Source organism: Herpailurus yagouaroundi, unplaced genomic scaffold (assembly GCF_014898765.1).
Source record: "Herpailurus yagouaroundi ecotype Mexico unplaced genomic scaffold, PumYag 162, whole genome shotgun sequence".
In the NCBI taxonomy this organism is placed as follows: domain Eukaryota; kingdom Metazoa; phylum Chordata; class Mammalia; order Carnivora; family Felidae; genus Herpailurus; species Herpailurus yagouaroundi.
The window spans coordinates 69,875,200-69,890,440 of NW_024412403.1; the positions used below are offsets into that span (position 1 = coordinate 69,875,200).

The 15,241-nt window shown below is 49.5% G+C and overlaps 1 protein-coding gene across 8 annotated transcripts in view; it reads right to left on the reverse strand.

Annotated features, from left to right (window-relative positions):
- The window catches only part of MYLK (myosin light chain kinase), a 279,895-nt gene that overhangs the window by 36,192 nt on the left and 228,462 nt on the right, over positions 1-15,241 (reverse strand). For all 8 annotated transcript variants that reach the window (XM_040484717.1, XM_040484716.1, XM_040484718.1 and 5 more), the window contains 3 exons: positions 15,016-15,143; positions 12,935-13,088; positions 6,461-6,763 (listed from right to left, as the gene is read on the reverse strand). In XM_040484717.1, coding sequence (XP_040340651.1) covers positions 6,461-6,763; positions 12,935-13,088; positions 15,016-15,143 — 585 coding nt within the window. The remainder of the gene's footprint in view (positions 1-6,460; positions 6,764-12,934; positions 13,089-15,015; positions 15,144-15,241) is intronic.

Genomic DNA, 15,241 nt, shown 5'->3' on the forward strand with positions numbered 1-15,241 from the left:
GGGTGAATCCCCCAGGAGCTGTGATGTGTTTAGGGTCCTTACAATGCTGTTGATGAAGCTTAGCTTTAAACAACTAAACAGAAGTGAGACGGAGAAGAATAGTCTGTCGCAGGGAGGAAAATGCCCCGGAAACATTTAGTAATAAGATAGATGGGAACCCTCAGATCCATGGTGGGGTTTCACAGATAGCGCCAGGACAGGAGTCTGACTGGCCAAGTCTTCTAACTTGCATATTTGAGAGTGGAGAATGACCGTGTCAGTTCATAGATGATCAGAACACATCTGGGAACAACACCTGGAAGGCATGATGGAGTCACATTTCAGAGAGAATGGAATCATTCAGCCTTCTGGGGCGGACAAGCCCCAGGGCATCTAGTGAGAACCCAAGTGTGGGAGCCCCGTCCCTCAACTTACTGCTCTGGCCAACAGAATGCTGTCACGGGTCGGGGGTCTGGATCGGGGTGCGGGGAATGCACTGGCCACAAGCAGGTATTATTCCTCTGCTCTCAGCAGAGCCTGGGGCCATCTGCTCCTGGAACCAGGGCTTTCAGCACTTAGGAAGTTGCCCTGGGGCTGGAGAGGTATGGAAAGCCACTGAAAGAGCTGCCGTGTGAAGATGGTCAGAAATGGTTAGGCCTCTCTGGTTAGGGAAAAATGTCTGTAGCAGCTATGATTTAAAAAAAATCACAATGGCCAAGGGTAAGATTAAGGTTATAGACTTTTACCAACTAATAAGTACTATAACTGGAGAGAACAATTTAGTGTTATGCCTCACATAGGAGGAAGGCGGTAGGCATATGGAACTCACATCTCGAGATGTACCATAAGGATACTAAATAGGTTTAACAGACGTTTAGGTCAGTTCAACAATGGCACTTCAGACAGGGCTGTAAGGGAAGCAAGGGGTTCAAGTCAATGACGAAGGATGCTGTCACTGGCTGGGCCTTGGAGATAAAATACTAACAATGATAACAACATTTACTGTCAGGGAGGCCCAGCGTACCGGTCCATGGTGCTCCTGTCTGAGAGAGTGGCTTCACCTGTTCCCATGCCACTCACCGGGGTGTGCAGTGGACAGCAGGATGAGGGAGGAAGGAGAAGGCAGACTTCCCTGGCCTGGCATCTTTAGGAGGAGCTGTCTGTACTTCCCTAGTGAAGGAGCATCAGCCGTGCTGTGAGCCCATAAGGGGCTTTCCAATGGCCTGGCACCAGGGGCATCTTCCAGATGGCCCTGGAGAGGGCATGCAGTTCTAGAACTGGCCTCTCCCAGTGTCTCAGACACCAGTTAGAGATTACACAGCTGGCCTTCTTGCTCGCACCACAAACACCACACCTGCCCTTCACCTCTGCCTTATTTTCCCTTGGCAATTAAGATGCAGAATGTTCTCCTGATGCTATGGTTGTGGGGACCTAGGCCATTCTCAGGGAATTCACGACCTTATTTCCTGGCTCACTGCTACCACACAAATCTTCCTCTGTTTGAAACAGGCCAAGACTCCTGGCTGAGATATTTCCCTTCTTCCTTTTCCTTCTCACTCTGCCTCCATTCTGCTTGGAGGGGGAAGCGGCCACAAGGAGAGGGGCAGGATAGGAGGTGGGGAAAGGCCACGGTTCAATTAGCCAAGTTCAGTTACAAAGGTCTGTAGTACAGCAGAGGTGAGCCACTCGGTTTCCATCTCTCCACCACAGAAGGAGCTGCGGCTGGAGGAACCTCAACAAGACATTTAGAAACTATTCAGAAAGAGCTATGAGATCCAAGAGCTAAGCACAAGAACTATTTGGAAGATGGTTCTGAGATATTTCTGCAAATAGATGAGTCTCATATCCCTGGAGTAGTGTCTGAGACAAGACCAGATGAGCACTGGGGACCCTCACGTGGCAGGCCTCTAGGGAGTCCCTTGGACTGAGCTGTCCATGGCTGAGGGCCGTCACACACCTGGTGCGCACTAGAGGGCACCCCAGCCCCAGAGAGGCGTCTATAGCCCCGACTGGGTGAGCAGCGCTATTTGGCTCATCTCTGGCCCTCAGGGGCTCTACATCTCTAATTGCCCTCAGCCTTGCAAGGAAGCCCCAACTCTGCAAGAAGCCTTTCTCACAGCTGTTTTGCTAACAACTATATGTTCTAGAACAAATTAGGATCAGGAGCAAGGACAGAGTGGATTTAAGACTTACAGTATGGATAGATAGGGTGGGGCAGAGATGAAGGCCTGGCTGGGATGGGAGAGAATGCTGTCTTGGGGGCGGTGCTTCTGCTTACCCAGGTTTGGGGAGACAGGGAGGGGAGCTGGCTGGGTTGGGGATTCTAGTCTGAGGGGCGGCTCTGATTAAGAAGGCCACTGAAGCTGGGTGGGGACACCTGTGCTTTGTCCTGTACCACCTGGAATAGTGCCAGAACACAGGAGGCGTGCAGAGGAGTGCAGAGCACTGTGTGAGTGAATGTAGCGTGAGGGTCAGGCGCTTAGCAGGGACGGAATGGAGAGGTCAGGATGAAGCAGAAAACCCAGGCTGCTAAGGCAGAGGCAGGAGGAGTACTGGTGGCAGTGGGGAAGGCAAGAGCCCACATAAGCTGCACTTAGTGAAGGGAGGGTTCAGTAGCCCTGCTGTTATGATGACCACCGTACCCCACAGGCTCCCTAGAGAGGAGGTGCCATGACCACCTTTCCCATCCCTCCTCTACACGCACACACGTGTGCACACACACCACACTTCTCTGAGAGTCATTTCCCTTTTAAGGTGGACAGAGATGACCTACCCAGGTTATAACTAAAAGCATCTGACCAGTGCACAGAGGTCTTCACTCGGAACATCCCTACACCCCGCCCTCCCACCCCCTCCACCCTCTGCCCCTCAGGCCTAATGCTTGGCAACTGTTCTGTCCTCCGCCCCCCCATCCCCCCACCCCCACCCCAGCCATCCAGCTGGCCCTGAGAGGTGGGAGCAGCATCCAGTCTGGAAGCCCTGGGTGGCCTGGACCCCTCCTCTGGCTTGCAGGCTATTTTTGCATTTCCTTTTGTCTGCTCTCAGCCAGGAGGGGCCCTAGGGGGAGAACTGAGGACCACAGTGGGATTTGGCTGGCTGTAGGGGAAGAAGGGAAAGGCCACCTGCCCAGAGCCTGGTGGTCCTCGCCCTTGTCCCCACACACTCTCCCCACAGGCCTGGGAGCTGCTGTCCTGGCCTCCTGGGAGCCACACCTTGCAGCTCTGAGGGCCTCTGTCCTCTGCATGGGCTTCATCGGGGATTCTACCATTTCTCCTGGTGTCTGCCATAGGGGCCCTGGACACTTTCCTTTCCATCTAGGGAACATCTCACTGCAATGCTGTCTCTTCCCTTGTCACTTTTCAAGAGGTAGGGAGTGTTCTCGAACAAAGCAATATGCTACAAACATAAAACTGAATGCCTGTCCTGGCACCCCTACGCTAACCTGCCTGCTCCCCACAAAGAAGGTCAAAGGGCGGCAGATGGCAGTTTTGTTACCCCGCTTCCCTCAGCAGACATTTGTGAGCAGCTAGTGGGCAGGAGCCCCAGGACAGCTGCCCGGAGGCTCAGCAGGCCCATCCTGGGGGCCAGGATCCATGCCCCTGTGGCTCCCATGTCCCAGAGCTCAGGGGTAAAGGCCCCCAAGATAGGGCTGCACTGGCAATCTTGTAAATTTGGAGTGTTTTCCACTGGCATCCTCCAAATTTCTTTTTGGAGCCCTCTTTTAATATGAAAGTAAAATGGGGCACCTGGGTGGCTCAGTCGGTTGAGTGTCCAACTTCAGCTCAGGTCATGATCTCGTGGTTCATGGGTTCGAGCCCCACGTTGGGCTCTGTGCTGACAACTCAGAGCCTGGAGGCTGTTTCGTGGATTCTGTGTCTCCCTCTCTCTCTGCCCCTTCCCCGCTCGTTCTCTCTCTCTCTCTCTCTCTTAAAAAATAAATAAAACATTAAAAAAATAATAATATAAAAGTAAAGAGTTCATGTCTATTTTATATCTAATATTTTCACTAAAGAGGGGCATCAAACTATAATGGCAGTTCCATATTCGTGATGCCTCTGATCGCGTGGGGACTTCAGACTGGCCCCGTCCAGCTCCCTGTCCTTCACTCTCCCCTCTTCTCTAAGCCTCACACCCTTAAGCTCTCCCTCTCCCAGTGCCCTTTCCCTTGGTGTCCCTCCACCCTCCTCCCTGCCCCCCACCTCTTCTCCACCTTTAACTCACGGCACTCTTTTCTTCTTTTCCCATTGAACTTTCTGAAATAATATTCCACAGTCCTGGCCTCTCTTCTCCCACTTATTCCTTAACCCCAGGGCAACCATTTTCCACCCTGTGGAAACGCTTTGGACTTTCCTCTCAAAGATCGCTGAATATCAAAGGGATAAATCCCTGAGTCCTCATCTCTTTCTGTATTTAGCACTGCTGCTGTTCGCGGAGCCCTCTCTGCAATCTGTGTTTCTTCAACGCGGCTCCAGCTTCTGCTTCTCTCTGCCTCATCCTTCCTTCTGGCCTTGCAGGATTCTTCATCTCGGTATCTGCATTGACTTTCTCTACCACTCTCAGTGACTTCATTGAGCCCATGGCTTCAATAATCAATTAAATATATATAGCGAAACCCCCACATCTGTAGTTCTGACATAAACCCTTCTCCTGAGCTCTAGATTCAGCCAGTCAGTAGTCTGAAGACGCCTGGATATCCCTCAGACACCTCATCGGCACGGGACTGAGACCAGAACTCGCATCTTCTCCAGGACTCCTGGCTGCCTAACGTCTAAGTCCCTGGGAGGCAGCCGGACCTCCTCCTTCAGTTTAACCAAAGTACTACAGGCTTCAGGTCAGACAGCTTACCATTTACATTACATGCTTTGGGATCTTGGGCAAGTTGCTTCATCCCTGTAAACCTCATTTCTCCTATCTGTAAAACGGGGGTAGTAACTATCTACTTCAGTGAGTTAGATGCATAAAATGATGCATGTAAAGTGCTCAACACACTGTTAGCATATAGCAAGTGCTTGATATATGTTAGCCACCAAGAACTATGATAATAAATGCCTCTTAAATTTGTATTCAGTTACCCAAGCCAGGAACTGGAAGTCATCCTGAACTCTTCTCATTTTTCCTTCACTTCTACCCAAAAAGTCATTGAGAATAGTCAGTTCTACCTGTTGAGGGTTTAGTTCATGCCCTTACCTATCCCTCACCTGGAATGCACCACAGAAGCCCAACTGGTAGCTCGCTGACTCCAATGTCACCCCCCCCCCCACTTCCACTTGGGTACTTCCCAAACTGTCACACACATCTGAATCCATGGGGGTGGATCATGTTGAAATGAAGGTTCAGAAGGGACCAGAGGAATGGAGGGGCGAAGGGTCTGCATTTCCAGCAAATCCCAGGATCCCAAGACTCTGGTCTAGACCATACTTTGAATAGCAAAACTCTACTCTTTCTCTAATTCTCTTTCTAAAAAAACAGATGTGGGGCGCCTGGGTGGCTCAGTTGGTTAAGTGTCTGACCTTTGACTTTGGCTCAGGTCACGATCTTGCAGTTTGTGAGGTTGAGCCCCACGTTGGGCTCTGCACTGACAGCATGCAGTCTGCTTGGGATTCTCTCTCTCCTCTCTCTCTGCCCCTCTCCTGCGCATGCATGCTCTCTCTCTCTCAAACTTAAAAAATAAATAAATAAATAAATAAAACCAGATGTGATCATATCAATCCCCTGCCTGGAATCTTTGATCAACTTCTCAATTTCACCTGAACTGCCCCTTCAGGGTTGCCTTCTTCTGTTCTGTCTTGCACAGCATATGCCCTGGCCACACACAAGCTCCTCAAAATGCCATGCATGTCCATCACTTTGCACCTTTGGACATGCTGCTTTCTCTGGGAGGAATGCCTCTCCCTATTTCCCTGCCTTTTGGAAGCCCGTTCCTTTTTCCAAGACTCAGCATATGTGTCAACTCTTCTAGGAAGCCTTATTCAACCTGCATGGCAAACTCAATCATGCTTTCTGCTGTGTCTCCTTTGTTTACATCACTATAATCTCATGTATCCCCTCTCATTATAGCTACTGTCTACACAGCTGTGCTCCTAGTTAAGATTTTAAGCCCCTTGTCTAATTTGTCTTTGTGTCCCTAGAACCTGGCACTGAGTAGACAGTGCAAGACAAGGAGGGGGGCGGGTGCAGGGGGAAGCTGAAACTTCAGGCCCATCTGAACTCCCACCTTCCAGGTCTTTGCTCCTGATTAACACACTATTACCCCCTGGTGGCAGTGTACCAAAACTGCTGGCTCAATGTGTTTTGAAGGTCAAAGGTACTTCTAAAGGATGGATCAGCATCACAACCCTGGAAATCAAGATCCCCAAAGACTCTGCCAGCCATCATTGATGTCTTTCAGTTCTCAGTACCCCTCTCAGTACAGGTTTCTACAGGCACAAGGTAAGTCACACAAACTTACTTCAAGCCAGTGATAAAGCAGAAGATAGCCTACCCTCTGGTTTCTCTCCCACTGCTGTGAGTTCAGACTCCTGGCTCGGCTCACTGGTTCCGTACACGTTGACTGCACGCACACGGAACTTATACTCTCGGTCTGGCAGCAGGTCCTGGACGTTAAAAGAGGTGCTGCGGCATGTGGCTAGTTCCTTCCACGTTTTGTCCACTGAGTCCCAGATTTCGACGCTGTAGGACTGCACGGCACTGCCCCCATCATATGAGGAGCCATACCAGGACAGGGTCAACGAGGAGCTCCGGATGTCAGAGGCGCACGGTGTACCGGCCGGGGGGTCTGGCTTGTCTGGGGACAGAGAAGCACAACATCACACAAGCCTTCAGGATTACGGGGCGGGGGGGGGGGGGGGGGGGAGAAGAATTGCACAGAAAGAACAGTCCTGAATTAGCTTTGTCTTGGGGGAGAAGCCTGTAGATCCCCAGCTGCCAGCCCTGGTCCTGGCTTTCCTGACCTCATCTACACAATCACACCTATGTAAAAACACACCTACACGAAAAGCCGCATGAAAACCTACTTGCTGGAAAAATAACCCTCCTTTTTTGGCTAGTTTTCCAGTCTACAAGTCATGATTTCCTGTACTCTGCCTCAGTCATAAACATATTTCTTTGAGTAAACAGATCTAGGAAGCTGCCCAGAAGGCGTGGACTGCTTCCCATCAAAAATATGTTTTGAGAAAAAAAAAAAAATATGTTTTGAGAGAGAATTCAGAGTGTGTGTGTGTCTCCGTCAGGCCCTAGGCCAGTGGCCTGCGACATAACTAGGGTCAGTCTCCACTTTCTCTGGGACTTGGGAAACATCTGCCCCCCTGACAGACAGTGTAGCACAGTAAGCTCTGAAGTCAGACGGATCTGGGTTTGACCACAGCCCTGTCTACATTCACTACTTGTTCAGTTCTCTGTGCCTCAGTTTCCTTATCTGTAAGCAACGTAGATAATAATAGCACTTGGATCACAAGGTTGTTGTGAGGAGTTCCTGGAAAAGTGGCTGGCTTTAAGAGCCATCACTACCATTATTGTAGGAGTTTATTTCTAATTTTATAATCCATAAAAAGTTACTCGCACCCTACCTCTTGTATCCTCATAGGGCCAGTATGAAATGAGGTAAAGAATTTCAAAACCAAACCGCAGTAGCAAATCACAACCATCCCTGACTGCGGGCTGGGTAAAGAGCAGAGGACACAAGCTAGCAGCGGCCCCTTCGGCTGGCTGCCTTCCCATTCAGACCAGTAATGCTGCCAGCTTCAAGGCAAATCACGGTAGCCAATATTTTGATGGGGTTCTCGAGTTTTGCTGATCTTGTCAGTTGCTCATCTGAACAAAATTCTATTTTTCAGACTTAGTTTTTACAGGTGGTTGATTTAGCTACAGATAGGAGTATTCAGTAACCTCCACCCCCCACCTTGCTCAAGGCAGTTTGAAGTGTAGAGTTCCCCAAACTAGCAATTAAAACCATGCTTGTCATGCTATGTGATTTTACAAGCTATGTAAACTCAAGCGAATTCCTTAACTTCCAAGTTTCCAAACTCCTAGTTGGTCTTTTTTATTTGGAAGATGGTGCTAATATGTATCTACCTTTTAGGGGTTTTGTAAACAGCAAGTAAGCAAACCCAGGTAAAGTCCTTGACTCCTACTCTCCCTCCTTTCAGCAAGGCAGGAAGGCCAAAGAGAATTTCTGCAAATGACTCTACGCATATAGCGAAGAAAAAAACCTGTTGACGTGTGTATGTGTGTGTGTATACACATCCACACACATACATGTACATTCTCACCCCCCCCCCCCCCCCAGGCCCCACAGCTTCCATGGCCTGGAAGCCATTCACTGCCTTGCAACCCCAGCCTGGACCTCGCCTGGAAGGACTCGGATTGTGACAGGGCTACTTTCCACCGTTGGCAGTCCCTCTGGAGGCCACCTGTGATGGAGCCGCTTTCACTGGTTGTTTAAAGTGTTCTCTTAGAAAAACCATTTGTTCTGAAAGATGTATTGGCCTTTTTAGAAATATTTCTGGTGTTGGCTAAGATGTTTATTACTTTAAACTCTTGTAGAGGCAAGTGGTTCAAGTCCTCTCAAGACCCAGTGAAGGAAGTAAAAAAGCCCAAAGAGGGATGAAAGACAGACTCACTGCTTCCCCCAAAGAAGTCTGCCTGGAAAACATCTGATTGGACACGTTTCGAGCCATGTAGGTTTATACAACAAATGCAGACACACTCCACTGACTGATTTTTCTCCCTTCTGCTTTGGTTAAGGAAAGAAAATGTTGAGAAATGGGTATTGCAGAAGAGGTACTATTTGTACCCTACCCTGTTCCAGATGTTTCTTGGCTGAAAGGATGAGAAAAATGGACAAATGATATACATTCACCTCCTGCAGCACAAGAGAAGATGTGAAATTGGTGGGGGGAGCTTTAATTCCAAGTGAAACTTCAATGCTTTCAAGGAATCTGATTCCAAATTGAGGGGTTCAGAAAAGACTCACAAGTCTGAAGTGGTCGGAGAATGGAAGCGCCCACCCTCACGCCTGCCCTTAGGGCCATGGGCTGTGCCTGATGCCCTCTGTTCTTTCCAACTGACAGCCTCACACAGAGGCTGGACTAGCCAGGGAGGAAAACGCTTGGGACAAGAGGGACGTCCTCAGAACAGAATGCCCGTGAGCCTCCCTTCCACACTAAGCACACAGACACACTCGGGTTGGGAGGGGGACCCTGGGCATGGCCTGGTAAAGGCAAGGCGGGCTCAGTGTCTAGAACCCTAAGCTCTACGCTGCCTTGGAATTCTCCCATGGCTCCCTGGAGACTTGACTAACAGAATGGGAAATGCTGAGTCTAAGGGAAGAATCTCAGATGGCACCAGCTTCAGGATTTTCTGTTCAGTCCTGGGAAAATAGAGGATCTCCTCTCCACTACTTCTCAAGGGAGCAGCTGCCCTGGCAGTCTCCGTGCACCTGTGTGTCTGAAGGTGCTCTGTGGCCTAACCCCACCTGGACCTCCCTTCACTGCACCTCAGCAGCCGCCTGCAGCTTATAGACAAGGGCAGGGGATGTGACCCCTCGGAGGCATCGACCTGGATCATCCAGCCCTTGAAGGCCAAGGTACTTTGCTTACCCAGAATACCCAGCTAGCCGGTGGCAGAGCCAAAAGGAGACTCCAAAAAAATCTCCAGACTCTTGTTCCAGGGGCCTGTTATTCTACAGGCCATCAGGCAGCATATGATCAAGAAGCATCTTGCTTAAACCCATGCCAAACATTACAAAGGGAAATCTCCTGTCTTTAAAAACCTTGCAAGTTCCAAGCTCTGGTAGTTTTGGGGGATTACTGGGTATTTGGAGACTCTCTCTACTTTGTTTTTCTCCTTTAAAGATAGGCGAAGTGATGTTTTTTTCCCAGGCCGGACAAGTTACAGGAAGGAATGCATCTGGGTTAGGGGCTCTCTCGGGGGCCCCTCTCTCACCCCCCTGAGGTAGAGCTGGAGGGGCAGATGTCTGCACAGTCCCTCCCAGCTCCACACACTCCGGTGCTGCCTTTTAAAATATAAACCTTTCCATTAGTTAAACATCACTCATTGAAACTACCTGAGGGTAAGGCTACTTTTTATTATCATTTTAAAAATAGGAGTCATGGGGCACCTGGGTGGCTCAGACGGTTAAGAATCCAACTTGGGCTCAGGTCATGATCTCGTAGTTTGTGAGTTCGAGCCCAGCGTTGAGCTCTGTGCTGACAGCTCAGAGCCTGGAGCCTGCATCGGATTCTGTGTCTCCCTCTCTCTCTGCCTCTTCCCCCCTGCCCACTCTCTCAAAAATAAATAAACATTGAAAAAATTTTTAAAAAAAAGGAGTCATAGACTATATGAAAAGCAGATGGCATTTTAAGGGACCTGCAGAAGTTTACTGCTAACAAGTAGCAGTTGTGTTCAATAGGCCTGATTTAGCTGGCCCGCAAATGGATGCCTCCAAAGTGCTTGAAACTGCGCTGAGTAGGCTGAATGATTCCTGTTTCATCTCATTTATATTTGACATCTACTTAATAAGCCCTGATCAGATAATACACAGATGTCCCTAGAGACACGCAGGTAAATCTGGGCCTAATCCAGGTTTACTTTGACTAATTCTAAATCCATGAGCTCTGAATGAATGTTGCTTTGCTGGATCCATCAATGCGAGTGCTCCTTTTATTGGGCAATTCTATTCTTAGCTCTGCGAGGGGGAGGCAGACAGAAAGCCCGTTCCCCTCCATTCCATTCCCCTCCCAGGACGGCATTTAACTTGCTGCTCCTGCCAGCTGGCGGGCAGCCACGCCAACGGCCCTGTCAGCACTGGCCGGCCCGGGAGAATGAGAAACGAAACCATAAAAGGCCAGAACTGCAGCTGCGTGGTGGTGCTGGGGGGAAGGGAGCGTGTGGCACTGCAGAGCCAGCCAGAGTGGGGGCAGGGGCACTGGTCACAGAAAAGCAGTTCAAAGGAGCTGACCCCCAGGTTCCCCAGATAAGAGGAAAACTGGAAACCAATGCTTGCTGACAGCTGGGGCGTGGGGCCAAATCAATACTGCGGGTACAGGTCTAAAAGGATAAGCAAACTGGATCATTAGCATCAGTCCCCCAAATCCCCAAAGGTTCTTGACTCCTGGGGGAAAATTCCTGAAACAAATATCTGGTGTCACCGAAGAGAAAGAGTGAGAAAAAGGTGTGTCCTGTCATTTATGGCTGAGAAACCTGTTCCCTGTCCCTTTAGTACACTTGGCCTTCCCAGATTTAAAACTCCTCATCTAGGTGCGCCCGGGTGGCTCTGTCAGTGGAGTATGTGACTTCAGTTCAGGTCACGCTCTCACGGTTTGTGGGTTCAAGCCCCGCATCAGGGATGCTAGGGATCCTCTGCCCAACCCCCGCGAACCTCCCCTACTCACGCTCTCTCTCAACAATAAATGAACATTAAAAAAAAAAAATCCTGGGCGCGCCTGGGTGGCGCAGTCGGTTAAGCGTCCGACTTCAGCCAGGTCACGATCTCGCGGTCCGTGAGTTCGAGCCCCGCATCAGGCTCTGGGCTGATGGCTCAGAGCCTGGAGCCTGTTTCTGATTCTGTGTCTCCCTCTCTCTCTGCCCCTCCCCCGTTCATGCTCTGTCTCTCTCTGTCCCAAAAATAAATAAAAAACGTTAAAAAAAAAATTAAAAAAAAAAATCCTGATCAAAAGAAGCAAAAAAAAAAAAAAAAAAAAAAAGAAAGAAAGAAAGAGAAAAAGAGGATCAGATCAGAAACTGTCAGGCCAAAGTCCTTCACACGCATGGTATCTGAAAGCCCACAAATGCACAGGGACACAGCCTGCTACCCACCTGCCCACTCCTTCATCTGCTGTTGCTTCATGGTCTTGAGCACCTGCCATGTCAGGGGTCAAGTTGCTGAGCACAACCCACAATGCAAGACCAGTTAGGAAGGTATTTTGATATTTCAGGAAGAAGTTCACCAGGACATGAAAAACAGTGATTGGGATGGAAAGGAAAAAGTGAACTTGAAAATCAGTCTGGAGACAGACTCAACTCCATACTGGGATGCAGAAGGCGAGAAAAATGAATGGATTTAGGATCGGGAAGTCAGTGACTTCAGAAGGGTGGTCCCAGAAGATTAATGGGGGTGAAGGGAGGCTGCAGGGAGGCGAAGAAGCAGAATCAGAGCAGAGACTGGCCCCTTTCAGAGGGCGAGGCTGTAAAGAGAGCAAGAGAGAGATGGTAGGGCAGCCAGAGCGAGCCAGGATATTGCAGTGTTTGGCTGGGATGAGAGAGCCCTGGCAACATTTACAGAAGTAGAGGAGAAGGTGAAGACAAGAAAGAAGGGGGCACAGATATGGAGACACCCGTAGGCGTGGGGCATGAAGTGATACAAGATCATGCCTGATGCCTCCTGTTTCTCAGAGCAGCTGGAGGCGGGGCCCCACAGGGTGACAAGCTATCACAGAGAGTGGGGGAGGACACTGAGCCTACTGACGCCTCCACCTGGACCCCAGCCGAGTCCAGCACTGAGTCTGTGGGTTGTTATCTTCCCGAAGTGCCCCCAAATCAGGTGCAGGAGCAGCGCAGTGGAAGGCAACAGTGATTGAGGCTGAGGATCTACAAGGAGACTGAGTAGCTGGGGAGCATAAAGGCAGTGGACCAGAGGAGAGGGAGCAAGGGTGCTAGAGGTGGGTCTGGAGCAGAGTGGCTCAAGATTTGCAAAGGCTAGAGAGGGAGAAGCCAGGAGGAGATTCGTGGCAACAGGAAAATGCTGCAGCGTGTGTGTGTGGGTCTGGGCTTCCCCAGGAGTATGAAGCACAGCAAGTGTGTGAGAGCAGGAACAGGGAACGTGGGAGCATGGGAAGCTGTGGGCAGGGTGCCGAAGGAGCAGGTCCTGGGGAGGTGAGGCCCTGAGGCCCACCATCCTGCTGGGGGCCTCTGCCTTTCCTGTCCTCTGACCTCCAGGCCACCCTGTCCCCAGACTCACCCACAACAGTGAGGTTGACCTGGGCCTGTCTGCTGCCCAGCTTGTTTTCCACCAGCAGAGTGTAGCAGCCACAGTGTTCCTGGCGTGCGGCCAGGATGGTGAGCCTGCTGCCATTCTCGCTGTTCTCCACCTTGATGTGCTCGCTCTCCTGGATCTGGGGGCAGAGAGTGGGGCAGGTGCTAGAGACTTGGGCCAAGAAAGGAAGAGGGCTCTGACCTCCACTCCCTACCACTAGAGAATGTCACTGGACAAGCAGTATGGGGCTCTGTCTCATCTGAACTCTCGGCTTCCCCTCAAGGCCCCTCCTCTCCTGCATCCAAAGCCAAGTGTCCCTGAGGTGGTTCAGATCTGGGGTGAGCAGGGAGGGTGCCGAGCAGGGTCTGGCAGACCAACCATGTCTGCGCTTCCTGCTCCAGACCAGAGTTAAGGAGTGTCCTGTATCACCATGGCTTTGGGAGGGATGGCAGGAGAACACATCTGAGCAAAGTTACCTACAAAGACCACCTACAAAGGTGTTCTGACCTCTTCTGTCCTGTCTAATACTGTAGCCACTAGCCACATGTGGATACTTAAATTTTAATTAAGTGGAAACAGCCCAAATGTCCATCAAACGATGAACAGATAAACAAAATGTGGCATATCCAGACAATAGAATATTATTCAGCCATAAAAAGAATGAAGTACTGATTTATACTTTAATGTGAATAAGCCCAGAAAACATTATGCTAAGTAAAAAAAAAAAAGCCAGATATAAAAGAATATATACTGTATGATCCCACTGATATGAAATGCCCAGAAAAGGCAAATCCATAGAGACAGAAAGTAAGTTAGTGGTTGCCAGGACCTAGGGGGAAGGGAGGAATGGCTGCTAATGGGTCCAGGGTTTCTTTTGAGGGTGATGGAAATGTTCCAGAATTAGATCATTGTTATGGTTGCACAACTTGTGAATATACTGAAAACCACTGAACTGGACACTTCAAAAGGGCGAATTTTATGGTGTATGAATTTTATGGCTATTGTTATAAAGAAAGCTGTTATCATAATTTTTAATTAATTACAATTTAAAATTCAGTTCCTCAGTGGCACTAGTCACACTTCAAGTGCTCAACAGCCACATATAGTGGTGGCTACCATATTGGACAATGGAAATAGAACATATCCATCACTATAGAAAGTTCTTTTGGACAGAATGGGGACCTGGCCAAATGTCTCTGAAAAGGGAGGGATTCCATCTTACTTCAGATGACGCTAGCCCAGATATAGCATAGAGCCAGCATCCTTTGGGATGATGTTTCATCTTTTCACACCAACCCTCCATTCCTTCCTGGTTAACTAGCCTCCCACCTCTGGGCCTTAGGACAGTCTGAGTGGTTTGGAAATAGAGCACCAGAGAACTCAAAAGAAACCTTCACATCCTCTCCAAATTTCCTGATTCAGTGCCAGCCACGTTTTGGGGCCTCTGCTGATGATATACATGGGCACACACTACCAATACGGGCTCAGTGGAACAGGTGGGTTCCCCATCTCCCTATAAAAGCTGGTTGTTCAGAAATTCAAACATTTCTTTCATAGGACCATTCTTTTAAATGGCATATTTCTGGACCAGTAAGCCAAAGTTCTATTTAATGTCCAATTTATCTATCCAAATACTCAGATTCACTTTTATCTATTCAGCACATGGTAAGTTTAAGCTGTTGCCACTGATAGGGTTCAGTGGGCTGGCACAGAATCACAGAAATCTACAGAGTCTGAGAGGTCCTTTTGGTCACTGGTTCAATTTTCCTGACTCTGAGTAGAATTCTGGACTAAAATATCAAAATCAGATGGGGGGCATGGGTAGTTTTTATTTTTTCTTTCATACTTTTCTCTATACACAAACTATCAGTAAAGCAAGTATTAATGGCAGACTCATAAGAAATGATCACTAGGAACTTAGATTTGGTGGGTGGTGACAGGTGGGGGAGGGGACCCTCCCATTTCTAAGGCCCCAACCGATCAAGAGCCATGTGGCCTCTGTGAGACGGCATTTTTCATCCCTTCCCACCCAGGGGTTGGGAGGGCTGTTCCCCTCCATCACTGACCTGCTTTCGGAACTTCATCCAAGTACAGGTGATGGGCTGGGTGCCTGCCACTTTACCAAACAGCTCCACAGACTCTCCCGCGCGCACCTTTTGGTCTTCGGGAAACTGGATGATCTGAGGGGGCATGGCTGGGAGGGGACAAGTGAAAAGTGAGCAATGAAGAGGGAGCTTCAGACAGACTGACCTCACTCAGTGCTGCTGTCCACGCTGGTCTGTTCCTCTCATC